The 27927-nt window shown below is 46.0% G+C and overlaps 1 protein-coding gene across 2 annotated transcripts in view; it reads left to right on the forward strand.

The window, feature by feature from the left end:
* The window catches only part of Adcy2 (adenylate cyclase 2), a 332154-nt gene that overhangs the window by 9604 nt on the left and 294623 nt on the right, over positions 1-27927 (forward strand). For both annotated transcript variants that reach the window (XR_007592202.1, XM_050144723.1), the window contains exon 2: positions 5713-5910. Coding sequence is in view for 1 of the 2 variants with exons in the window: in XM_050144723.1 (XP_050000680.1) it covers positions 5713-5910 (198 nt within the window). In the remaining variant the exon portion in view is untranslated. The remainder of the gene's footprint in view (positions 1-5712; positions 5911-27927) is intronic.

The raw sequence follows: 27927 nt of genomic DNA on the forward strand, positions 1-27927 counted from the left end.
GAAGTAATTCCCTGTGTCTGGTTTTACTTTTCTTGATCTGGATGTCTGTAGGCTGAAAAGTCATATTGTCGACTCTTTAGCAATGCTTCATATACAGAAAACAGCCACGTTAATACCACCCACCCACCACTGCACTGTGAGAACAATCCAACTAAAAGGGTTTACTAGTAATATACTCTGTAAAAAAAAAAGTGCTTTGTGTGTGTCTGTGTGTGTGTTGTCTGCATGTATGTCTGCATATCATGTCTGTTAGCCTGGTGCCTCCAGAGGCCAGAAGAGGGTGCTGGATTCCCTGGAATTCGAGTTACAGATTGTTGTGAGCCACCGTGTGTGGTGGGAATTGAACCCAGTTCCGAGGGAAGAGTAACCAGTGCTCTTCACCTGAGCCATCTTCCCAGCCCCCCGGGGCTCACCGTTTTAGTTGTGCCTTAACCCTGACCCACCCTTACTCAGTCATCTTCAGCCAAAGATTGTGTGACAGACAACATTTTGCGGTCGTGGGCATCTCGGATTGCACGGTGACGCGGTCACGCCCAGTGGCTGTTGGTTTTCTTCCCTAGCAACTGCTTCTCAAAGGGAGAATAATTTTTTAATCAGGTTTTAACAATTACCCAGGAGCCACCGTTAGAGACAAAGAAAGAGCTCCCAATGAGAAGAATGTAAAGATCAGCACCAGCCATTGGGAAACACTGTCCACCCACAGGTACTCCAGCCAAAAATATTTGATGAGGATTCATGGATACACTTTCGCTTCCCAGATTCCTCTTTGGCTCAGCTCTAGCAAAGAACCATAGAATTCCAGAGATTCTGGGAACTGTGATTCCCTGCAACACCAAATCCACACCGTAACAAACCACCCCAGCTCTAGGGCTTCTCCATCGTCCTCCCCCAGCAACACCAAACCCACACCAAAACAAACCACCCCAGCTCTAGGGCTTCTCTGTCATCCTCCCTGGCGCTGTCACTGCTTGCCATGCCACTGATATACCACTTCCATAGTCTTTCAATTCAGTTTAGGGTTTTTTTCTTCAATCAAAGGGTATTTCATTGTTGGCCTGCACATGTGAGGTGAGCTTTAATGTGCTTCATATGTGCTTTTGCATGCATTTCTAATTTGCATTCTACTATGATCAAAGAACATGGGTCCATAGGAATACTTCACAGTTTTTATATTTCACCAAAGTTGCCTGATACATCATGACTCTGTGTGCTCGTGATTGGATCCAGGGCATCGCACCAGCGAGGCCCGTGCTCTACCATTGACCCCCACTCCCTGCGCAGTGTGGAGTTGCTCTGAACGTCCACGAGCACTGGAAAAGAATGCTGTCGTCCCTTGATCTTTTCATTAAGTCAAACTTCCCACTTAAGTTTGCTGCTTATGTCACTTGCTGGATTTTGCTTTCATCTTGTTTGCTTGCTCCGTTGGTAGCTTGAGGGAGGCCCTTGAGCCTTCTGTTCTGAGGAGACTCATTTACTTTTCTCTTTAGTCCATTTTTTTTTGCCTTATACACTTTGAGGGTCATTAGCTTTATATATATTTAAGATGGTCACAATTACATATTCATTTTATATTCTGAGTTAAAATATAACTGTAGATAGGAGCAGAAGTTTTTTTTTTTTTCCTATTACATACGCACACGCCAACAGGTGTCTCCAGACCCGCACCTCTATCAGATGAAGAGCCTAACTAGGCACAGGTTCTCACCCTCACGCGGGTGCTGCCGCGTTGTGCTGAACACCGAGAGCCACGGAGTCCGCAGCAGGGTGCGGTAACGAAGGTGACTGGGCCGCTCAGCCGCTTACACTGCAGGAGACAATGCAGATGCATTTCTGCTGTGAGGAGGAGTATTTTTAATAGAGCAGTATTGCTATACATTAGGGCGTCTGTTGCCATCTCAGTGCAAAGCAGCACTTTTCACAGGAAGGGAAGACAGGTGCACCTGGAGGACAAATGATGGAAGTGGATAAACTGCTGCTCTGCAGCGTGGCCTCGGAGAGACACGGTGAATAAAAGTGATGGGTGTTTAATAGTCCTAGCAATTAGAACCCGTGCCCGATTGCTAGAAAATGCATCAGAAATGAAGGACAGAATTTTCAGAGAGAGTGATAGGAGCCCATTATCATTATGGTAGATAATACCTCATGGAAAGTTTCCTTTGTGGGAGGCATTTTAGTACACCCCATTTTCTGTGCATTATATCCCCCCCTCTCTTTACCTTTTAGAGGGTGTTTAGTACTGCTAAAGGCATTTAATTTAGTACATTTTATTCCATTTGGAGTGTGTGGTAACTTTTACACTAAAGGAGGAGAGGTAGTGAAATATAAAAATAATTTAGGTAGACGATGCTCTGATGTTTACATTTCTGCATTAGAAGCGACTGGTTCTCTTCTGTTGCGGAGTTTAGAATCTCATCTTGCATAGAACATAGCCACGGGGGCAACTCCATGGCTTCCTTGTCATCCACTGGGAATGGTGTGGGCAAAGGGAGCCGTGCAATTTCAGTCTGAGGGAATTCCTTGACTTCATTTACTTAACCTTAAGAAAAAATGCATGATGCGCTGGGCGAGACCCGGGGAAGAATACAGTTTCTAAGCTTTTACAAACTCTAGTGAATGCTCCTCTCTGTCTTCCTGGACACAGTATAAAGGGTTCTATTTTGTGGAGAAGTCTCCTTCAAACCTCACCCGGAGCTGGTGTTAGTCAGCAGATGCAGAAGTGGACGGCTGTCCTCTTCCTGTTTTTCAGTGGGTCCAGGTTTGGCCAAGAGTCATATCCCCAGCTCCATGAGCAGCAGCTGACTGCCTGGTCCTGTTGACCGTGTGGGGCCTCAGCTCCCTATGGGGCAGGTCTCTCTGTGCAAAGCTGTGGCTGTCTGCTAGTGTGCACAATGTTCCTGGTAATGTCACCTAGCTAGTGAGCAAAAGTATACTCCGCCACCAGCATCCCACCGTGGGTCAGGGGCCCATCTCCGTAAAAAATGAAGTGTGCACTGAGTGATACTCATTAGCTCTGAAGACACACACACACACACTTTACACCTCTGAATGGAACATCTGTACAAGTCTCCTCCACCCAAGACTCAAGGATCATGGCAGAAGGAAGGGGACAAGAGCCATAGGCAGTAGATGATCACAAAGAAATGCTATTTTTTCTGGACACAGTAGAGTGATTGCACACACAAATTAATAGCCGTGCCGGCATGCACGTGGCCTGCCTGGGCGCAAGTCAGGTAAGTTCTAGCACAAAGAGGAGAGGTGAGCACCAAATCCTAACCTGAGCTAATGAGCTATTTGGTAGTTGATGGCTTCTGGGAGAGGAAGAGTCAGTTTTGTTTAAGGGTGTGGTCCCTGGTGGGTTGACCTCTCTCCAGCGAAGGCCACATATCCAGTAGTATCCAGTAGTACATGTCCAGAATAAACTGTACATGATGGAGCAAAAAAAAAAAAAATGGATGCAGAGCTGGGTGTTGAAAGAAAGGGGGTGACACTGGAGAGAACTGGGGTGGGGCTGAACATGAACAATGTGCACTGTACAGAAGTCACAGAGAACTAGGAAAAACGAGAAAACTGCCTTCTTTATAATTTTAAAAGACATTGAAACACATGTGGAGAGCTCAGGGATTGTGCAACCCAGCTCCTTGGCCGCCGAAAGCAAGTTACATCTAGTGTTCAGACCCTGAAAACAAGAATAAAAAGCGAGAGAATATAGAGACTTAATGCTTACATTTTATGCAGTAGCATAGTATTATAGCCAAGTAGGACGGCAGAAGACTCCCCAGGAGTCGTTGGGAAAGCTCCTGCAGACCCCTGTTCTGGCCTGAAGGGGTGCCGCTCTGTCGTCAGTTTCCACAGCTCCTGGCCTTCGTCTTCCAGCTCTGCATGTGCGAGGCAGTGAGGTGAATACTGCCTCTTAACTGCATTCAGGAAAGGAACGGAAGCTAGTTCTGGAAAAATAGCCTTCGGGCTGTTGTGTGGTTAGTTGTTCTTCACCAGTTCAGTTAAGTCTGCTGTGAGAGGGTTGATATAAAGTTAGTTTTCATGGTCCCATGTGTGAAGCAGTCATATCCCAGGAGGGTACCTTCAGGACCTGAGGATGTTAGTGTTTAATATCCCAGGGCCTGGCTCTCAGAGCCCACTGGTTGTTCATCACCCTTTGCAGGGACTGTCATGGTGTCTGAGAGAGTAAAAGCAGTAACTTTGACTTGATTGTGGGCGGAGAGATGAGTGGGCCAGAGGGTAAGATCATCTCACGGTTTAGCTAGTTTTTGTCAGTCTTGAAACACTGGTTCTTCTGGCCTGTCCAAAGACACACCTTTTAACTTCTGCAAGAGGGCTGAGCCCCCATGGCACATACCTGCAGTGGATCCTTGCGCTGGACTCCTGCTCTCCTGCTCTCTGCATGAAATGCAGGTGGGAAGCTGCTGACGGGACAGCAAGGCTGTGTGCCCCACATCACCTTAGGCATCCTCAGGCCGCAGAAGACCTCACTTTACTGTTCCTTTGTGTTTTTAAAACTTCACCAGAATCCTTACGGCCCTGGCCATGTGGAGAGTTTTGACTGAACCTCCATTTCATGTGTTTGTATTTGTAGACCCTTGGGTGAGGGTTAAAGACATTTATATTCTGTCCCCTAGTGAGAGTTACTCATAGCAGGACTCCAGTGCAAGGTGGGCAGTCTTAGTCTTTCAGGTATAATTGAAAAAAAAATGATGTATATAGAACAGAAAAAAACTAAAAAACAAATAAAAAGAGAGAGAGAGAGAGAGAGAGAGAGAGAGAGAGAGAGAGAGAGAGAGAGAGAGACAAACAAAGTGGTGATGGAGCATGCCTTTAATCCCAGCACTCACCCAGGGAGGCAGAGGCTGGCAGATCTCTGTGAGTTTGACACCAGCCTGGTTTACAGAGTGACAACCAGAGCTACACAGAGAAAGCCTGTTTTGAAAAAAAAAAATAGAGAAAAGCAATGGAGACAAAATAAGTACTGGCATATAAACATGAATTTGGAAAGTGGTACCAGGTAGAAGCTAATAACAGATAGATGGTAATAGATGAACGGACACTTCCTCTCCACCTGGTGGGACCGAGAGGGGGAGGCAGTCGCGGCAGCTGTGGGCACTCTCTTACGTTCTCCCCTTCCACAGACTTCTATATTTAACATGCTCTGTTCCTTCATTAGTAACCTGTGATCCCTTTAGGACAATAATTGGCATGAATTAAAATAAAAGCTAATCGTTGTAGACATGGAAGTAGTCCAAATGTGTTTCTTTTTTTAAAAAAAAAAAGATAAAACATTTCAAATCCATTTGGTGGCTTAATTTCCTGAGCCCATGGTATTTATGATCCTCTAATTCAGGCAGTGAAGCTGATGGCCTTAATTTCTCCGGCCATTAATGGGTTCTTACATTCATTTGCTTTTCTTGAAGTCACTTCTGCATAAAATGTATTTCTCCATTTTTTCTGGAAAATGTAAGTGTGAGTGTCTGGGTATTTCATCTTCTTTAAGTAGCCCCTATTGCATGATCTGTTTTGAAAACCATGGTTATTCAATATAAAACTTGGAAACTTTTTGAAACTTTGAAGTGCTCTGCTTTTGAAATGGTTCTCAGCCCCACACGGTTTGGTGCTGGTTGCCGTTGGTGATGTTTTCTCATAAGTCACTGTCACTTTGCTTCCTAACGGTAGCTTCTCACTCTTTTCTGTTTCTCTCCCCAGGAAGTGGAAGACCACGTGGCATTTTTAATAACGGTTCCCACTGCCCTGGCAATTTTCTTTGCCATATTCATCCTTGTCTGCATTGAGTCTGTGTTCAAGAAGCTGCTTCGTGTGTTCTCGATGGTGATCTGGATATGTCTGGTTGCCATGGGTTACCTGTTCATGTGCTTTGGAGGCACCGTGTCTGCCTGGGACCAGGTAAGGACTTGGCATATGTCTGTGGATTCCATCTCTGTGCCTTGATTCAAGCCTTACTTGGTCATGTAGCCTTCGTCTTAGGCTCTGAAAGGCATGACTGAGGAAGGTTGAAAAATATGTCTATCTTTTAATTGAAAAACAATAGTTGTATATTATGGATTGTAATATGACACTTGGAGTTATATGTGGTATGTAAGGTGATAGAGTCAGGTGATCAAGATATCAAACACCTGGCTGAGTTACTCTTTTTGAAATGAGAATGTTTAAAATCTACTCTTTACAACCCTTTTATAGTTTTTTGGCACAGGGTTTTTCTGTGTAGTTGAGCACCTGTCCTGGAACTTTGTAGACCAGGCCGATCTTGAACTCGGAGATCCTCTTGCCTCTGTCCCCCAAGTGCTGGGATAAAAGGCATGTGTCACCACTGCCTAGCCTTAACAACCTTTTTTTGAGATAGGACCTCACTATGTAGCCATAGTGGCTTAGAACTTGCTACATGGACCAGGATAGCCTCAAATTCACAGAACCCTCTGCCTCTGACTCCAAGTTTGGTGATAAAAGGCTTTCACTACCACGCCTGGCTCCTTCCAGCAATTTTGAAATATCTAATCTATTATTATCGACTGAAGTCAGCATACTGAGCAATACATCACCAAATCTCATTCTTCCTGTCCAGTTGAAAGTGAAATAAGCCAGACACAGAGGAGAAAGTCCTTTGAAATATCTATGTAGAGGTGCTTAGTAGGTCATGGGGGAGCAGTTGGAATCCATCAATCCTGCTGGCAGCAGCACCAGCCTTTTGTTTGGATAATGGAGCCACAGCTTGGTGTAGTCTAGAGTTTAGTCCCATCACTTAGTGTGCCCTGCCTCTCCAAGACTGGCTAACACATGCGTTCCTCCTCAGTTACACTTACCTCATGTGTAAAGACAGACTCCAGTCACACTGCTTTTCTACCAACACGATCATATCCTGTGAGTAAGCTTGCTTCCCTTCCTATTCCTGTTACAAATGCATGCCCACTTTGTTCCCACTAGGGCTCTTGACTTGGAGAGTCTGGGTGATGTCATGTCTTAGCAGTATGGTCCAGCCTGTGATGTTACTCAGTGCTCCTGCCTCGTGAGTGGATCCTCTCTTGCAGCTTCCTGATGGCTCGGTTGAATGATGTATCGTGTAGGGAAAAGGTCTGGGTGAGGAGAGTTAGACAAGATGCCAGCTTAGCTTTCGTAAATTAAAACCCAAGCAATGAGAGATTCAGCAACCCAGAGGCCCCTCACAGGGGATGGAGGAGCAGGATCTACAGATGGGACTGGAGGCGAGAGAAAAAGAGCAGCAGAGGCTGGTGGAGACCCGATGGGAATGGGTGGAACACGTACACTGGACAGAGGATTCGTAGCGTGACCTCACTGAGCCCCAAGTCAGGCATGCTAAGGACTTCCCAGTCTATGCTCATGTGACCAACACCAAATTGTCACTGTCCTCGGTGGCACTTTCTGCTGCAGAAGTAAGGCAGGGCAGAGTGGCTTCAAGTTTGTCTTGCTCTAAAATGACACAGTCATAGTGAACACTAGAAACAGTGGGTGACTTCACCTCCTCCTCTTCACCGATTGCCCTCATGCTACTTAGAGGACTTGGTGTACCCCTCTGTGTCCTACCCGGCAACCTTCTGGTCCTCCACTGCTGTCCTTGTTCTGCATACCTGAGACCAGGTGCGCCAGACCACCCGTCTTCATGCTCGTCCTCAGCCAATGTCAGCTTGAGGGCCGACAGTGACACCTAGGTGCGGTGTGCTCCTAGTATCTCCTGGACGTTCTTTAAGAAGTGGGGCCGCTGCATTGGAAGTGTTCTTTCTAGAAGGGCAAGTTACTCACTGTCTTTTCCATTTCAGTACAAACGTCAGAATCAGTTTGTCATAGTCAGTGGAAAATTCAACTGGTGTCTGGCGTTATAGTTTATTAGATTATTGGCATTTTGCTTTGTGTGAGATTTAAAGCTTAAGAATTTAATGGGGGAGGACATTAAATAAAAAAAAGAACACTGGGAGATTTTGGTAGACCCTTCCCTGTCTGAAATGGTGGCGTCTCTCCAAAAGTCTGATGATCTTTTTTTATATGCTTCTAGGACTTTTCCTTCTTCATAAAATGAGCAAATTTTTTGTTTTTGTTGTTTTATAAAAGGAGTTTTGAAATTACCTTTCCCCCGCCCACTTTGGCATGTCTGTTGTTGTCCTTGCTCAGCTCATCACATACATGCAGTTAACACTGTACAGACTGAGCAGGTCATTATTATATATTATATATTAGGGATATATATATATCTATACACATGCATGTAACTGCAAGTAATGAAAACAGAGGCCATGAATTTGAAAAAGAGCAAGGAAGGGAATATAGGAGGGTTTGGAGGGAGAAAAGGGAAGGGAGAAATAATGCAGAATTTCCAAAAGTATAGAATGAATAAAATTACATGTCAGTAAAATAAACTAAAATGGGTTACTCAGACTTTTAAAAGTTACTCTACCTAATTGTTAGTGTTGATGAGATGCTGGTTCTTTTTCTTTTTTCTGTTCTGCACAGAGCAGTCTCAGCAGTGTTTTTGCTGCTTCTTTGCCTTGGGGTTTCGGTTTATTTATAAACACAGTGTTGTCGTCTGCTGCTGACAAGAACTGCCGTTTTCCCTTTCAAATCCTTGATTCACTCAACTCTTACACAGCACACTAATTCCTTAGCTGGGACGTGCGCCATAAGGGGTAATCAGAGCCCGCCGGTGGCATCAGACCCGTCTCTTCCCAAGACACCCCGGGTTCATGAGTAGCTTTGTGATTATTCCTAATAACAGAAGTATTTAATCAGGAAGGGGTCTCCCATCTGCCAGGAAGTTCTTCAGTGAGCGGCCTTCCCCATCTCTGTGCCACACTCCGCCAGTCACCTCCGACGTTCTCCCTGGATTTCCTGTGGTACCCCCACTTCGTAGCAGCTCTCTTTCCTGGTGGCCTTGCCTGCTGGGCGTGGGGACCAGTGGGGACTGACTCCCAGCCCGCTGTCTTCCCCCTAGGGAGATAGGCAGGGCTGAAGAGACAGGCTTCTTAGTTAATGGGCAGCTGAGCACCACTTTGTGATCTCCGGGCTTGCTGTCGCTTACATCCACTTGCCCCGCTCTTACCTACCTTTGGTAGAGCAGGTGAGATTTTACCTCGCTTTCCATCGGTCCTTTTAAACAGTCCCTGGAGAAATCTCAAACCTGCTTGTTTCATCCTCACCCTGCACCGGCTCGCTCATGACTGATTTCTCTCGGGAGCTGGGTGGTTGATGTAAACCTTCCTCACGTACCCTGGCATTCTTGTTTCCTAGCCTGTCATTGCATAGATTCTTCAAAATATCTTCACGTGACCTTAACTGCTTTATAGCTGTCTTTTTCTAGCTTTGGGGCCCCGGAAGAAGTATTCACATCTGAAGGCTCAGGTAACTTGTGTTGATCTTATGGGTTGTGCGTCCAGCCCCAAGCTGGGCGTGTTTCTGCAGACAGATCTGCGCCTGGTCCCTCCTCTCACTGTGGGCCGTGTGCTCTGGAGAGATCCATCGCTGGGATCCATGGTTGTAGCTGTCAAGGCTGTCGAGGGGTGTGTCTTGTGCTGTGGTTCTGCTTGCTCCCACGCTAGAGCAGAGAGGCTTCAAGTTCTAGTCCTTCATAGAAAGTGGAAGTCATTCCCAACTCTCCTGGGTCCTCTTGACACTTGCTGTTGGGATGGAGATTCACAGTGAAAGCGTGTTGGTCTTATATCGTCCAAGTTTATCCTGTGGTGTTCTTGGCTCAAAGTGCCATAGATGTGGGCTCCTCCCCAAACGCTGGCCATCTGAAAGTGTGTCAGTAACTTTACCCTGCTTCTGAAAGTGCAGAATCACCTTTGCTCTTTAGACTAGCATGCCCCCCGCCAAGGGTGGAGAAGCTAATATTGAGAAGACTTTCCCATGGGCGAGTTCTCTAGAAGAGGTTGCCCCTCTTGCTCCTGGGTCCTCATGGGAAGGGTGCACAGAGACCTCAGTCAGAGGAAAACCCCAGTGTAGCTCCTTTCTCCCTCCCCTGAGGTTGTGGGCCTCAGTAGCAGTAACATGGCAGTGGCGGATGGAACTGTTTGCTGAGGAGATGTTTGTGAGGAGAGTTGTTTGGGGGCTCATTGGGTTGTACACAGCCTCGTGAGCTGAGTGTCAGTTGATAGCCTTCTAGAGACCAGGTTGACTTTGTCAATTCTAGTTTCTAGAAGGGGTCACGGATCCTACGTGACCCTCAGCTCTGTCATACGTCACCTTGCTGTCTTCTGTGGACAAAGCCTGGGTCCACAAGGACACTTTAGAGTCAGTGCATCCTAAGGACGCAGCTCAACTCCCAGCAGCAGAGGGTAAGGCCGGGTCCCTCTGCTGTCTCATCTTCACCGTACAGCAGCTTGCGTACAGCACACAGTCCCTAGCCTTCCCAGTGCAGGGCAGGGGTGAGGATGACCAGCACGTGGATGACGTAGACTCGACCAGGTCCTAGTGAATGCTTTCCTTACCTAGCTTAGTCCTCTTCTCACACAGTAGGTACCGCCATGCCCTGCTCTGCTAGGGTGGAGGTGGCTGGTGAAGGATCTTGCTCAGGCTAAGATGCAGGTTAGGGGAAGAGGTTTGCACACAAGAGAGCCGACTTCAGAGACCAGTTCTCAGCAATCCTAGCAAGTGTGATGGTCCAGTATTGGGCAGAAGCCAGGAGTGTGGTAAGTGCTCTTCATTGACGAGGAGAGTCCCACCAAAAGAATGATCCAGTCCACAGACATCAAGGAAATGGAGTCTGAGGAGTGCGCTACCTCAGCATGTGGGCAGGTGTCCACATCGTTACCCCACCACTCTGGCTGGGTGAAGATGGGGGATCTGTGCAACTCTGGGAAAGTAAATGCCTGTCAAAGGGTAGGAGGCTTGGGGCAATGTTGTCCCTCCATCATATAGCTTCAAAAGAGTAACTGGGGGGGGGGGAAGTGGAAGGTCTGGGGAAGGGTCTTCAAGACATTGGCCATTGATGTGTGTGGGGCTTCTCCAATGCTGTTTTGGTTTAGCTCATGCCAACTTTATCTGGAAGATATTTCACCCTGCAGTGATTGGCTCTGATTTACATTTGCTTCATGTAGCTGTTTGGTAAAGGCCAAGAGTTTCACAGTGGTGTTTCTGATGTTCTAGAAGCTCTGAGAAGAGCTGTGAAGGTGCACTGTAGCATTCTACCTGCATTCCACACGGGAGTCCTTGCTGTTCGCCCCCACATTCTATGAATGCTTCTGGGGGAACAGCCACCTCCCCACCGACAGGGTGGCCACTAGGCCATGCTCGCCTGTCATCTTTGGATTAAAAGAACTGGAGGCCTTTTGAAACCTGAAGTCAGCACAGGAAGATCTGAGGCTTGCTTTCTGTCCTGACACAAACGGGGCACGTTTTGTTCTGAAGAACGCAGTAGAGCATGGATGCCTCTCTTTTACCCAGCACATCGCAGAGAGGAGCATCAGTCCCTGCCAGGGGATCCTCATTTCACACGAAGTTCTTGCTGGAGAGCAAGTGTTGGGGCTGGGGAACTACAGTGTCCAAGAGTCAGTCCCCCGCGGAGGTTCCTTGAAGGCCAACTGATGATGTCGAGAAGAACCCCCTGCTGAGAATTGTGGAAGCACACCCATCCAGGAGAGGTAGACCTTGATGGGCAAAAGCTCGTAGAAAATAGCAGTGCTTTCTCTGTGGTGGGTGCTGGTCAATGTTTCTGGGATTGCTGTCACCAAGAGCCATGCTATCTGAGTTGTGTTTGGTGGCTTAGGTATGTTGTCCTTGTCTCTGAAGTCAGAAGCCCGGAACTGTGTCATGGGTTAGGAAAAACCAAAGCAAACAAAGGAACAACAGAAAAACAAAACAAACACACAGAAACAGAAACAAGGCTACAAAACGGTAGATAAGTGGCAGACGTCTCATTGAAAGTTGGTAAGCGGGAGAGAGTAGAAGCCTTCTATGGCCTTGGAAGTGGCGCAGAATCAGCTTGTGTCCTCGCCTGCAGCATTGGCCTGCTGTCAGCTCATTCCCACTGGCAGATCATTTTGCTTGCGGATGACAGGAGAAAGCCTTCCCTTCAGAGCCCTTCCTGGGCTGCCCAGGAAGCCCTTCTCTGTGAGCCCTGGCGATGTCTCATGGAAGCGTTTTGGATATGCACAAAGCACAGATGTGAAAAAACATTTAAAAAGTAGTTTTTATCTAAAAACAAAGATGAAGGAGTTGGCTTTTCAGTGGCGAGGCCCCCTCTGCTGGGATACGAATTTTAAGGACGCGTACTGGGTAGACTAAGCCTGCTGCACAGTTATTTTGGGATCCCACACAGCACTGGCTGTTTAGAGTGGAGGCAGCATTTCTGAATTCCCCCTCCTGTTGGGTCCCAGACAGCATGTGGGGAAATTATCCTGGCTTTGCACCGATACCTGCCATCCCCTCACCGGGCTTTCACAGACCTTGTGCCACTGGGTAGCTGCTTCGGTTTGTGTCCTCAGCCTCCCCCTTCTCCGGTCAGAGATTTTTTTCAGAGGAACATTGGGTTGGCCTTGGAGATTGGCATGTTAGTTAAGTGGGGTAAGGTCATTAGGCAGGCTGTCTGTTCTTTCATGATACCCAACCCCCACCCCACGTCTGATGTGCATTTTATTTTGTCTTTTGTTTTCGGAGTGTGTATGATGTGTATATTCTATGAATATTCATGAATGAATGATGATATGCATTGCCACAGAGTACAGGTGGAAGTCAGAATTCACACGTAGGTATCGGTCTTCCCCTTCCACCATGTTTGAGACAGAGCCTTACAGGGCTGGCTGTCCCCTGAGCTCCCAGAGAGTCTCATCTCTTATCCTCTCATCTCATAGGAGTGCTAGGATTTACCGATGTGTGTTACTTCCTGTGCGTGCTGGGCATCAGAACTCAGAACCTCTGAGCCATCACCCAGCACCCAAAGTACATTTTGCTAACACTGCACCCTCACCATCAAAGCTAAATGACGAGCTCCAAAGTGTATTTTAAAGACTATATGACCTGGGACCACACACACAGGCACACACCCACATACACACGCATGCTCACACGCGCACACACACACACACACTCACCAGACTGCAGGCAGTTACAGTAATGACTGACTGAATGTACAAAGGACATAACCGTCTACTAAACTCGACCACAAGACCGCTGGGCCGCACTCCCAGGCTCCTCCCAACACCAGGCACCGAGCTCACACACCTGACTATCAGCACAGGCTCGTGCGGTCAGTACTATCACTGCTTGTATTCGGCTGACGGGAAAATTGGCTTCCAGAGAGGTTAAGCAAATTGTGTAAAGTGAAACAGCAGGAAGAGAAAAGGTATTTGTTTACATCCGGCATCCCGGTAGAAGCACAGCTGACTCTGCACCCCCATTGCCACTTGTACCCAAGCTTACTGTTTAACATGGAAGGAACACCTTTAGCAACTCTGGGTTGTTTTCTCTGGACCACTTCCGTGTTAGAGATTCAGAAACTCAACCTGTGGGGGGGGGGTTCTTCTGAGATGCCAGAACCTTAGACTGATCCAGCTCTGAGTCACCAGCTGAGGTTTTCATTTAGAGATTGTTTCTTCCACATTCTGTAAGAGAGATGGGACCTGACAGGCAGAGGAAGTCCACGTGCCCATGGCATGTGCGCACTGCGTGCCTCTCCTGTGTATCGTAGGGAGCAATGCTATTTGGGCATCCCTTGTCCTTAGACTGAAGCTGAAGTTCTTGTTTACTTTGTTAGAGTTCTTATAAGCAGGCCTCCTTTCCTCTCAGGTTGGAGCTATGTGGAAGCACCCAGGCACCCAGGCGTACGCGCAGGGGAGCTGCCGGAAGCAAAGGGATGAATCCTTATCTTCAGGCTGGAGCAGCAAGTTCTCAGGAAAAAATAACTTCCCAGTTAAATTATTTCCTATTAAGAGTTGCTAAGCAACACCCCACTTAGCTCCTCCAGTGTTCTGTATTTCAGGCTTCCTTTTCTCTGTGGCCACTAGTACCATCCTCCCCTGACTCAGACAGGAAAGAGCAGAGAGCACACCTCAGATCTGTGACTCCTGTCTCACAGACAGTCCTGGCAACCTGGTAGATCCAAGGTAACTAACCAGGACATGCCTCCTGATGACGTTGATCCTGTCCCGCAGAGTCTTGTGTACCTAAAGCTCATTCCCAGCCAAGCTCCCAGTCTCCCATTTGTAGATGAGCAGGCATTAACAGACAGGTCGGTGTTCCTGCCTCGCCGTGTTTCTTCTGCTAACTCTGCTTTCCCTTTTCCTCTGGTTGGAGCTTTGCATTGTCTTACGTGTAGACCTGGTGCCCGACTCCCATCTCCCAGAAAGCTTTGTGGATACAGAAAGGCGGATGTGACATTGCTCCTGCAGAAGGTGCTGGAAGAGGTGGAGGGGGGGGGGTTTGGCATCACTTCTCTTTATGGCTGCTGTGACTGGTTGCACACAGGATGCAATGCAATGGAGGAGGTCCCTGCTGGAGGGTACCACCCATCCATCCTGGCGGCCATGGCAATGGAAGCAGATCTCAGCTGTGGTGGAGGAGTGTCGGGCTGCTTGGGTATGGCTGGGAAGATATGAGAGCACAGGAAGCTCAATGCAGTGGCTCCCCTTCACTCTTTTAGTTTAGCACAGGGCCACTGCCCCCAGGATGGGGTTGGTGTTGCCACATTGAGGGTGGGTCTTCCCTACCTTAGTCCTTTCTGGAGGTACTCTCACAGACACACCACACACACACACACACACACACACACACACACACACACACACACACACACAGAGGAGTGCTTCCCTAATGCCCTGGGTACTTCTTAATCCAATTAGTAGACAATCGAAACTAACCAACCATTATGATTAGGTGGTTAGCACACAAATAGAAGACGTGGAGATGCAAGGGGGCTTCTCAGAAAGAAGGGCTTTAGTAGTTAGTGGGAGGGGCGCAGGAGGCTAATGGAATGTGAAAAGACTGAAATCCTTTGTGTACACGCATGCGCTGTCTAGACTTGTGTGAATGACGGTCTGAAACTCTCAAGGAGTAAACAATCAAGGGGGAAACAACAGAAGACTCAAATCTAGAATATTCTATTCCAAATTCCGTGTTCTGTCCTCCTCCTTTTCTGTTTCGTTGAGATGGAGTGTTATTGTCTTTACCCAGGCTACTCTCAGGCTCCGTGGAGCTGTCTCCTCCAGGTCCTGATGTGAACGTCGGCCATCATGGAGCAGTGAGCTCTGATGGCTTGCAAGTATGGTGCCTTCCTCACAGTCATGACGATGGAGGAAGCCAGCCAATATGGTGACAGTGGAGCTGTGTCCAGTGATAGTGAAAGGCTGTTAGCATCCCTTCGGAGAAGTGGGGCACAGCCAACAGACACTACCTGGCCCCTGCTTCCCCTGGTTGCTTGTGGTCCTAGGTCAGACTCCAGTGATCAGGCTTTCCCGAGTCCTCCATGACATCAGGGTGACAGGTGAGCCACCTGTGTTCCTGTACCCTAGTAAACACATTTGTTCACAAACAAAAAATAAAATCAACTATCATGCCATACCTCCCAGAACAATCTGTTTAATGCCTTTAAATACTGCTCTGAGCACAGGCCACCTGCCTTCTCTGTGCAGAGGCGCTGAGCCCCCAGGAGGTCTCTAATCAGATAAACTGCTTCCCTAAGATTGCAGTGAGTGCTGGGTTCCCATCATTTATTACTGAAACATTTCCAGCTTCTGTTTTGGTAATTGTCCTGCTGTAATGAAGTACCACATGGGAGATATCTCTTTCCTTTTTTTCTTTTAAAACAATCTTTTCTTATTTTACATACCAAACCCAGTTCCCACTCCTTCCCCTTCTTCGCTTCCCCTCACCTTTCCCCACCCCACCCTCCATCCACTTCTCAGAAAGGATAAGGCTTCCCACAGGGAGTCAACAAAGTCTGGCACAGTGCTTTGAGACAGGACTAAGGCCCTCCCTCCTGTATCTAGGCTGGGCAAGATAACCCTCCAAAGAGGATGGGCTTCAAAAAGTCAAATGCCGCCCCCCACCCTCTCCTGGAGAAGGAGGAATCCAAGATCATTGTGCCAACCAGTTACTTTTCTGGTGGGTGGTGCTCCCTGTCTCTGATACCATGCCTTCTTATGGTATCTTCACATGGTGGCAAGCGGACTGGAAAGGGGCGTAGATGTTGAGTCTAATGGAAAAGGCATGGTGGATGGATGGCCCTGGCAGCTCTGAATCCTCTTATCAAAGTGTAAGCCCCCAGTTAGGCTCAGTCACCCACTGTAGGCCCCACCTGTCAGTACTGATGCACCTGCAGCATGAGGCATAGAGGGGCACACTCAGACGGTAGCAGAGCATAGAGGGGCACACTCGGATGGTAGCAGATGAGGCAAAGAGGGGCACACTCAGACGGTAGCAGAGCATAGAGGGGCACACTCAGACGGTAGCAGAGCATAGAGGGGCACACTCAGACGGTAGCAGAGCATAGAGGGGCACACTCAGACGGTAGCAGAGCAGGGAGGGGCACACTCAGACGGTAGCAGAGCATAGAGGGGCACACTCAGACGGTAGCAGAGCATAGAGGGGCACACTCAGACGGTAGCAGAGCATAGAGGGGCACACTCAGATGGTAGCAGAGCACAGAGGGGCACACTCGGACGGTAGCAGAGCACAGAGGGGCACACTCAGACAGTAGCAGCCTGGGGTGGTTCATCCCAGCCTTACCATCTTGAGAATCCATAGTTTCTCTAAACCCTTGGGGCACGCTGGGATTTCCCTGATGAAGCCTGGAAGCTGCCGGCACTGGCAGCCATCCTCTTAACCTCCCTGAAGGTCACCCTCGGGACAATGACAGGAAGCTCTCCGGGAGTAGAATTAGTAGTGTTTCCCCAGTAGAGACTGGTTAGGGCCCTCAGTTCCCATGCCTCTTTATAACAGTGGCAGCATAGAACCGTAGTGCTGCCTGAGAGACGGCAGTTCCGGAGGTGGTGATCAGATACCTGCGCAGGGCACAGGGCCATGCTGCTTGCTGCTTTGTCTCTCCCTGGCCTTTTGCTCTTTGCCGTTGTCATTGTCACCTTTAGCTTGCAGCCGCGTCAGGCCAGGCAGCCTCTGCCAAGTGTCTCTGCTGTCGTGACAATCTCCTTCTGGCACATCAGTCACACATGCCCTCATCCTAACTAGGAATGGCTATGATGACCCTAATCCAAATAAGGCCATAGCCTGAGGTCCGAGGCTAGGGCTCCAGAGCGGCTTTTTGAAGGGAGTGGGCCATCCTTTGACCCGCTGCGTGTGCCACAGAGGGATCTGGTAAGATACAGTTTATAGAAGTTGTGTTTCTTTGCTTTTTATATGTGGAAATGTCCAGAGGCTCATCAGACTGAAAACTGAACTCTAGACATAGCCTGTGTCCAGAATCTCTTATGTGGGCCCCAGAAAAGTCCCATGGTGAGTCTCCTGCTGAAGATTTTGGTGAACATTTTTTAAAACCACGATAGTAAAGCAGTTACATCAAAGCGGACCCTTCAAACCGGTCTCAGGGGTAGCACAGCCCTCGCTGGCTCTGGGGATCTGTCCACCTGTGTCGGCTCTGATGCTGAGGGGAGGATAAGGAACGGTGTGGCAGATGCTGCATCTCAAAGACTAAGAGCCCCCGAAGACCATTTGTTCTTGGCCCCTGGATTTTCTTCAGGAAGAGAAGAAGTTCCTGTTATGAGGAAGGTTCTTCCAGCCACCTGAATCCTGGGGAAAGGGAATGACAGAGAGAAATAGGCGAGCACAGCCTTTGAGGGCAGCTGCTTCTGCTAGAAGAAAATGGGCTGGGTGCTGACTTAGGCTGAGAGCAGACTGATGGGCCTAATAAAAGTCTTGGTTTTGCTACACATGATTTCTGACTGTTTTTGTTTGCTTGCTTAAATTGAGCTGTTATTTTACTGAGGAGGTTTGGTGCCCGAGGGTCCATTAATATACGACATTCTATGCCCTGGTGCAGATTATGTTAAATTTATTCTGCAGGAAGTTGCCTTTAGCACCTTTATTATCTAATAAATTTAAAGTTAAGATGAACAAGTATTTTGAATCCAGTCATGCAATCATTTCATTCTGATGTAGGCTGTGCTAGAGATGTGTGCATTGAAGCTGGATGAGGTAACAGAAGCCCAAGTTACTTTCCCACCTCAGGCAACTAAAACGGGACAAAATGAATGAAGCAGTAATTTTAAGATAGTTGGAAATATACTGCAGGAAACACACCTGCAGCAGAGGGGAAAGGGATGATGGGTCTAGAATTGCCCAGCTTCCTGTCCCATGCCATTCTGGTGCAACCAGAGAGGGGGATGTAGACAGACACCAGCAATGTGCCGAGGAACAGAAGGAGATTGGAATCTGAAAGGGTAGAACATTCAGGGACTAGGAAAGGGGAGAGGGGAGGAAAGACGAATAGGAATCGCTCCTGAACTTGAGGGTACCACTGTTCTTCTGCAGACCTCTAAGGAACACACGGTGCTGGACTCACCAAGGTCAGAGAAGGAAGCTGGAGGGGCAGAATGTAGCACAGCCGTCAATCAACTGGAGAACCTAACAGGGACATTACCTCGGGGCAGGGAATCATCTTATCACAGGGACCAAAGGGCTTGAAACTCTACCCAGTGAAGAGAGATTCAGCATACATGCTTTCTACATCCATAATTCCATTCAGAGATTTTGTCACTTTTATTTTAATAGCTGATGGACGAACAAGAAAAAAAAACATAAGAATATAAGCTGTTTGAATAGCACCATGGAACAAGTTGGTCAAGCTGATTTCTAAAATATTCCTACCAACAATGCAACATATCGACTTTCTCAAACGCATATGGAATTTCCAAGAAAGAACATGTTCTGGGCTGCCGTAGTTTACTAAATTAGAAATGATTGCCGTCATACAATACATGAGAAACGCAAAAAATCAATAAGTAATTGGAAAATAGCAACCTACTTCTAAATAGCCTATGAGTCCAAGAAATAATTACGAGAGACATTAGAATGAATATTGGGCTCAATAAAATGAAAACACGTGCAGTACTTTCAAAATTGCACTGCTCGGAGGGAGTGCCACAGCTGTGGCTTATCTAGAAGGAAGAAAGGGCTCGAGTCAGTAGGGTCAGTTTCCATCTTCAGAAACTAGAAAGTGGCGTGTAAACTATCAGGAAAAAAGAAACGTAAACACTGAAATTTTATACAGAAAAATTATAGTGATGATCAATGAAGTTATATCTGATTCTTTGAGAAGACCAGAACAGTCGATCCAACTCTAGCCAATTGATCAGGAACAAGGATGGGGGCAGTTTATCAGCACTGGGAATATGAAAAGGGTTATTTATAAATTCTGTAGTCTTTGAACGGATAAGAAGACCCTATCCTGAGCAACTATTTGAGTTTAGAATGTGAGTGTCCTGAAGGCCCACATGTTCATGTGATCCCCAGCCATCGGTTCTATTGGTTGATAGAATCTTTAGTAGATGAAGCCCAGTGTGGTGAATTTAGCTAATTAGGGGACATATTTTCAAAGGAGATCTTGGCACCCCAGTCCTTGTCTCTTTTTCTTTCTGGCTGCTATGTGTTGAGCAGCTTCATCAACCATACTGTCTAGACATGATGTACTTAAAAGTAACAAGACCAACTAACTACCTATGTGCTAAAACCTTCAAGACTACAATCCCAAATAAATCTTTATTTTGTTTAAGTTGATTATTTCAAATATTTCTATAGTAACAGAAAGCTAATCTGTACAACTTTACCCAATGAATTATACATCCCCAACCAAAAAGGATAAATTCCTTGCAATCAAATTAGAATAGATCTATATATTTAGAAATAACTTGGAAAAAAGAATAAAAATCATTTGATTAAAAATTTAAGATATTTCATTTAAAAAATCTCCAAAACTAATGATTTTTCTGGTAAGTTATACAAATATTTAAGAAAATAATAATCACAGTATTAAAAATTACACAAAATAGAAAAATTATTTCCTAAATCATGTCATGAAATTATTGTTATTCTCATGTATTAACCAAGGACATTTTATCAAAAGAAAATAAGCACTGTAGTTTTCATGAATATAAATAAAAAACTAACCTATGAATTTATCCAGTTTTAATACTCATACTATGTGCATGTGTATAAAGACAGAAAGGACAATATTGGTATATATGCAAAAGACATAAAAATATATGATAATATATAAATGATTTATCATAAGTATATAAAGTTGGTTTAATACTGAAAGATTTGTTTCTGAGATCTGGCACATTAATCATCATTTCAGTAGAGTTGCTACATCAGCCTTTCATCAGACACTAAAGAGTTACTTGACAACAAGGTAGTGGTGGCGCACGCCTTTAATCTCAGCACTCTGGAGGCAGAGGTAGGTGGATCTCTATGAGTTCGAGGCCAGCCTGGTCTACAAGAGCTAGTTCCAGGACAGCCTCTAAAATCTACAGAGAAACCCTGTCATAAAAAAAAAAAAAAAGTTCCTTGACAAAATTCAACACTTGTTTATGGTAAATTACAGGTCCCCTAGGGATCTGGAATAAGAACTTCCTTTAACTGATAAAAGCCATTACAAACTGTAGGGTCCTGCTTAGCTGTGAACTACTGAATGAAGACCCCTGCCATCAGGGACCAAATAGGATGGTCTTTCCCACTTGCGCTCCCTTTCAAATACTTGACTTTCTCTCCCTCTCTCTTTATTTCTCACACACATGCCTCACTGAGTCCATTTTGTATCGTTCCTCTGTCCATTTGTTTAGGGTGATTCCCAGTTCTCCCTCTCTCAGCCAAGGATTGGAGAGATGAATTGTGTTCAAGAATCTAACACTTCCTAAACTCCTATAGATTCAGCATAATCCCAGTCAAGATCTCAACAACTCTGTTTGCATAGTGTTAAAAAAAAAACAGGCCCCTGAGTGTGTGTGTGTGTGTGTGTGTGTGTGTAAATGAACAATACTGAGTTGTTGAGAAGGGAGAGAAGTAGCAGAAGAAATACAATACAGAGGTCATACCCTATTAGATATGGAAAATTTTCTGTTAATCAGCAATAATCAAGATAATGAAGTGTTCATATAAGCAGACATTTAGGGCAGTGGAACACAGTAGACTGTCTAAAAATAGTCCCCCTGCATACATGCAATACACTTTGACAGTATTCCAAGAAAATTTGATGGAGAAAGCATAAACTTTACAGAAACAGCTACTGAAAACAACTGTAGAGCCTTGCACTAAGATAAACCTTTGCCACTAACTCACAGTGTGTTAACGTTAACACAGAGTACCATAGACTTAAATATTAGCACTGAAGATACTCAACATCTCAAAGGAAGTGTGAGGGTGCTTCTCTGCTGCTGTTGGTGTTGAAGGCATTTAAAAAGAACCCGGGAGAAGAAGTCAACTATTAAAATCGAGAGGAGACCAGAGTCACTGGGAAGCTCATAGAGTGGCGATGTTTCCTTCTGTTGTATGATCTACAGAGAAGATGATTCTGTGAGCGAGGATTTAGTAGCCAATAAAATTTTAAAAGTTTGGAAAATCAGCTGCCCAGTCTTTTAAAGTCAGTCGCTGTCTAGTATCTTTTACGATGGCTTTCAACAATTGTGCACATGGTACACATTCACAATGTGTAGGTATTTTCTTTAATGTTCCCGGAACACAAAACTTCCTTTATTGAACTCTTTGACCTCCCGACTGGGGACATAACTCAACAATGAGGTTTTCCAGGGAGCACAGAATACATCCTTTCAAAGCTGTGTAGTAGTGAGATACCCTCTGCTGTTGGCGACAGGAAGCCCAGTTTTCGGGTGAAGGGAAACAAAGATGGAAGTTATTTTAATGAAGACAAAATGATAAGAGCAGATAGTACAGTATTGGTGCTGATAGAGATAATTAGGGCATGGGAACCAAATTGGGGAGCTTGGAATGAACCATTTTCGGTGCAAGTACAGTGGGGATGGTGTGTTCTGTTCAGTATACAGAAGCACAACTTCAGAATGTAATTTATAAAAACTGAGTAAAAAGTATCTTTTGTAAAATGCATATCCATACTCACTAAAGATACAGATATAAGATCTAGGTGGATTAAAATCTACATGAAGAACACAGTTCGTTAAGGTTCTCATAAAATGTTAAGAATGGAACGAAAAAATAGTTTATAAATAAAAGAAATAACGATAAACTATTAAAGCATATAAAATTGATTCAATCTACTTTGCTTCTTTACTTAAATCTGCGTGGGCACACAGGGCAGCATGGAAGAGTTGCTTGTGCCCATGTTGCCTGTCACAGAAGGAAACCCAGGGTTGGTGTAGAAAGGTCAGTGAAATAAGTACAGCTCGGGTGTGAAGGTAAAGCCACAGTAGCCGGAGGCCATCCTGGACCCGCGTAGACACATGAGGGATTCGGTCAGACTCCGTCACACTCTGGATCCACATCTTTGGAGAATCTCAAGCAGAGCCTTTGTATAGCAATGAATACTCCCTCCTTTATCAAGAATTCAAACCACCTGCTTCCCGGGACTCACATGGATGTCCAAGGCTTTGGGGTGTGAACACGTTCTCAGGCCCTAACAAACTGGACACAGGAGCAAGCCTTTGTGACCCATCTGCTGCTTTGCGCTACGTTACCTGTGAGCGTGGGTCTGTCTGCTTGTGGGCTCTGAACAGTGGAGCAGGACCCTTCACCCGCAAAGTAGAAGTTTGGTCTTAAAAAGTAGCGTCTCCCACATCGCGGTTATAAAGAGCCAGTCCTGTCAGCCAAGATTTTCCGGGCGCCTGTCCTGTGGGAGGGCTGCGTGGGTCCAGAAGGCTTTTGTAGCTGTGTGTGGAGGAGCTGACTGTGGGGATTCGGTGCACTTTTCTCCAGAATGCTAATTTGTGATTAACTGCTGCTAAGAGAAGGCTCCTGTCTGCTAACCAAAATACCTTCCTTTGGTACTGTGTTAACGCTTGAGCCAGACAGGGGTCTGGCTTTATATGATCCAGGGGCCTTGGTCCTCAGCATGGCTTAGCAGCAAACTTACATGTTAATAATGACTAGACATAAACAGAGTTCCTTTTCCCCCCACAGAGTAATCAAGGGATTTTGAGAGGGTGAGCTTCAGTGAAAAAAGCCACTCAGCATTTAGGAGTTCTCTGAAATCTGAGTACCCAGCACTGCTGTTTCTCTGTAGGGTTGACCTGGGATGGGACTTTAATTATAGATTACAGTTTGTAGATTTGGTCCTTCTCTGTCTTTTGTCAACCTGCTGTTATTGACTGGTCACACTGGGTGATAGGCTTGTGCTATTTTTCTGGTAGGTTCTCAGGCACCTTTTTACCACCCCCTCCCACTCCTGGGAACTGACTTTCATTCTTATGCAGAGTGGTGCCCAGCAAGGAGGATGGGTGTTTCCAGAATGCTAGCAGTTTCTACTGCCTGGGCCAAACCAGGTCTTGGTTTTATCTGACATCTTCTCTCCCAGACACTGTCCACTCATGATTTAATACAGTTGCCAGTGTAGGGACTGTTGTCCCCTTAGGTCATATGACAGTGATTTGAGCTAGCCGGCATCTCTAGAGTCAGCAGTTGGCAGGCACAATTCAGAACAGAAGATGCTCATTTCAAAGCACCAGGAAAGCTCCTATTGTATAAAACCTGTTAATCACATGGATATATTTTTCCTCAACAGTAAAATTTCTTAGTGAGAAAACATGATTAAAATTCATGTCCTTAGGAGTGGATGCCCAAAGTGCTGGTGACCGGCAACAGCTAAGGTTTCATTCTGATCCAAGCCAACTCTATTTCCAGTACCAGTTGCAGGGGCAGACGTGGCTCGGGCTTCTCTCATGTTTCAGCATACCTTGACAGTGGACATGGGCATTTGTGAGCTCTAGACATGAGCAAAGTCCCCAGAGTGCGGAGCCCTTTGTTTCCCTGGTGGGTTAGCCAATGCACTTGTGGATACAGAGGCCACTGGTAAACCCCAGAAGCCCTTTGAAAAGCCAACAGCCTTCCCTCGGTTGTGAGTGGAGTGAAGCTTTGATATAGCTGCATGTTCCATAGTTGTCAATTTTCTGTCCTGAAACTTTTTGATAACTCTACAAATCAATTCTTGGTGTTCTCCACAGGCAGGTTCAGAGTGTTACAAGTTGTCAGTCCCTTGAGATTCCCATTCCCACCAACTCTTGAAAGGGCACCGTTCAGCTCTCATGAAACTCTCAAGGGTCTTCTTTGTGTCTTGCCCAGTGTTGTATTCTTTGTATTCTCCTGCTGTGTGGTGATGCATTTGTCATTTGCTGTTCTGTGTTCAAGCTCAAATCTTCTCCAGGGCTGACCCAGTGATAGGCTGCCCAATCTCATTTCTCCAGGGCTGACCCAGTGATAGGCTGACCAAGTGATAGACTGCCCAATCCCATGTAGTCATGTATAAATACAAATACTATGACCAACACTAACTAGAGTCACAAGAGGAGGTCATTGCGATGCAGGGCGGGGGCAAAGGATGAGTTGCAAAGGGATGAGCTGAAGTGGTAATAATAAAAATACAGTACTTACGTATAAAATTATCAAAAGAGGTCAAAACAGGAGCCAATGCCAGAACTGTTGTGAACATCTTTCTCTGTAGCTGGCCTGACCTCAAAGGGAAAGTAGAATGATGAAGACATCGTGGTTATGGGGGAGAGCGTCACGTGTGAGGGCCTCTTTGAAAACCAGGGTAGGTGTCAGTTACAAAGTTCACTTAAACACAAATGCTTACACATACAAACAAGAATCCATGTGTATTTGAAACCTCAAAATAAATATCCAAAATATCCAATAGTCTCTCTTAAAAGACTAATTACTTTTTGAGTTCCCACAAACAAAATGTCTATCAATGACTTGCAGGAAGGTATCACTAGGGATCTCCAGAGCCCACACTGTATAGAAATGTCGGTTTGATTTTAGGAGACATTGCCACTGTGCAAGCGCCTATAAGGCCCTATATCAGGGCAAAGAAGAAGAAGGACTGCCCTTGGACCTTGAGTGTAGAGCTTTAGGACAAGAGGAGACAAGTGAGTAGGAAGGGAGGGAGGTACCAGGTCCAGGGTTGAGAATCTAGGATCTCAGAGTGCCAGAAACAAGGCTTTTTGATAAACACAGGTATTGAGCCTTGTGGAGGAGTGCTTGCCTGTCATGCGCAAGGCTCTGAGTTCCATCTGTAACATCGCAAATAGTCAATCAATCCATCATTCCTTCCATCCCCCAGTGCATCCCTCATTTGGTATAAAACTGGAGCTTTGTGTGCTCAGAGCCCTGCAATGAAATGGGGAGGGAGGTGGATGGAGCAACAGTAGATGATGACAACATCCTAGGAGTGGTCGGAGAAGTAAGAGGAACCGTAGCTAAATACAGGGATTGCAGCGTCAAGGAAAGAATTTAACAATGGTGAGTTGAGGACGGATGTCAGACATTGCAGAGGCTGAGGTCTGTTGGCTACTGAGGCCTGCTGCTAAATTAGAAATGATAGGGAATTTACGTCTCCTGAGGCAAGAGGAAGCTCCGTCATGCATTGCTTTTTCATTTACTTAGAAACGAGCCCCACTCGGAGATGGCACTAAAATCGTTTAGGAAAGGTTGTCCTTGATTTCCTTTCACAGGGAGATAGATGATTCATGGAGAAAAAGGCACTTTGGGCTCCGCTTTAATGATTATGCCCTGAAATGTTTAATTACAGAAGCTTTTCAAGTATTTTTTTCCTGAGTTACTTAGGAAAAAAAAATCTTTTCATTTGGGTTTTCAGAGCTAAAGCATACATGCCTAAGAAAGAATTGTCTGATTTTCTTTTCGCTGTGGCAGCTTGGGCCCTTTCTTCCAAACTAGCTCCATGGAGCAATGGTCTCAGGGAGGTAGCATTCTGATTCAATGGCCTTCCATGGTACCCAAAATAATATCATGTTGAAAGTTCACGGACATTAAGAAGATAGAGCAATGGCTCTGTCAACAATGGTCAAATATTCCAATGACCTCACATTGTGAGGAATCTGTTAGGGAGAAAAGTCAAACAAGCTATAGCTGTTTATCTGAATTTAAAAAATGAACTTATGAAAAAAACACAATACTAATTTGAAAATATCAGCTAAGACATAAAAGCCAGTTTGTTCTCAACCCATGAACACATGAGGCATATACATACTCAGAGTTAAGGGAGCCAGGATCATAAAACCAACTGGTGTTTGACTTCAAGCAAAGGTAGAAGATGCTGCTCTCACTGCATTGTAGATGAGGGGCCGAAGTTTCAGAAGTCAGCCTGGGTCACCACTAGGGTCACCATGGAGCTACTAGGGGTTGACATGGTTTTCCATTTTGGCCTGTGTGCATGTGATCTTGGCCAGAGTTTAGGTTGATAAGACAAGAGAAAAGCATTTTTGAATACAGTTTTCTTAGACAATGAAATTTGAATGTCTTAGAAAGAATCAAGCAGCCAAGAGACTCAATCTTGACTAGAAAGGAATTGCAGGGTTTAGAGGCAGGTGGTGGTGTGTCTAGCCTTGACTGGCCAGCTGGTATTGGAGATCTAAGGGATGCGGGCACACCTCCAGGGGGTTACCACCTGCTTGCTAGTAGCCAAGCTTCCTAGGGTAGGGAGTCCTTAGGATCTAATCCCTGCCTTCCTGAGGAGGGGCTTAGTTGAGTGTTCCTGAATGAATCATTGGTGACCCTAAATGTTTTAAGAAAGATAATGAGTTGATCCATAGGTTAATGGACGTGTCTCATCACTCATCCTCTGAAGTTGGTGACGAATGTCTAAACTGGTAAAGTAGCTATCTGGGGAACCCCTTCATTTGGAAACTGGAGTAGTAGTCTCCAATTTTCCAAATCAGTGTTGCCCCTGTGGTTGACTGAAAGCTGGTACCACCTTCCAGAACTTAATAATCAACGCTTCAAACAGTGGCATCAGAAGCGAAGGCACATGTAGTAAGAGTCACTTGGCATCAGCTCCCAGTCTGTGATACCAGCCACAGAGAGGGTGCAGTTACGCTAATGCTGTTCTGAGCAGATGTTTCCATAGCAGCTACACGTTTCTTCTTGTTTAAAGTTATTTCAGAATATTTACTTATTTTATGTGTCTGGGTGATTTGCCTGTATGCATGTCTGCACCGTGTGCTTGCCTGGTTCTCAAGAAGGCTAGAAGAGGGCATTGGATCCCCTGGCACTGAGTGACAGATGGCTGCGAGCCACCCTGGGAATTGAACCTGTGTCCTCTGGAAGAACAGTCAGTGCTTTTAACTGCTTAGTCATGTCTCCAGCGTCACAGTTGTTTCTTGTGTCCCAGCAGCCAGCTCACATCTGTCACACTTGTTTCACGTGACAGCCCTCTCAGGCACCCAGAGGAAGACTGAGTGGGGTTATGAGTCTCACCTATCTGTCATCCAGTTCTCCCAGCACCTCCCAGAAACGCAGGGTGGCTTGTTTTATGTCACCTGCCTAAGCCAGAGCACCAGTGATTCCGCCCAGCACCAGTTGGAATCCTGTCCTAGAGGTATTTTTATAGATGCGGTTAAACATGTATAGTTAATTGCTTTCAAGAAAATGACCCTTGACGTTTGGGGCTGAATCCACTCAGCTGGAGGCCATTAATGCAAACCCAGAGCTTCCTGAAGGCAGAGATCTTCAGCCTCAAGCAAGCATCCAGCATCAACCCCCTCTGCTTCCAGCTTTCCCCATGAATTCTAGTTCTGCAGAGCCCAGGTCACTTCCTTAAACATCTGTTTCTCGTGTTCAATTTCCCTGGCTTGGTTTTTATCAAAGAATTCTGATTGCTACACCTTTGTCACACAGAGCTGCCTCACAACCTTGTTTAACTATCACGTCCTTAGATTGTCCCCAAAACTCTAAAACCGGTTTGCTTTTCACAGAAGTCCGTCATTTGTGTCCTGAGTGACCTTGGTCAGTGGTTCCTATGTCCAAAGC

This window comes from Alexandromys fortis, unplaced genomic scaffold (genome assembly GCF_014885135.2).
Source record: "Alexandromys fortis isolate MF-2015 unplaced genomic scaffold, M_Fortis_MF-2015_v1.1 scaffold_52, whole genome shotgun sequence".
Classification (NCBI taxonomy): Eukaryota; Metazoa; Chordata; class Mammalia; order Rodentia; family Cricetidae; genus Alexandromys; species Alexandromys fortis.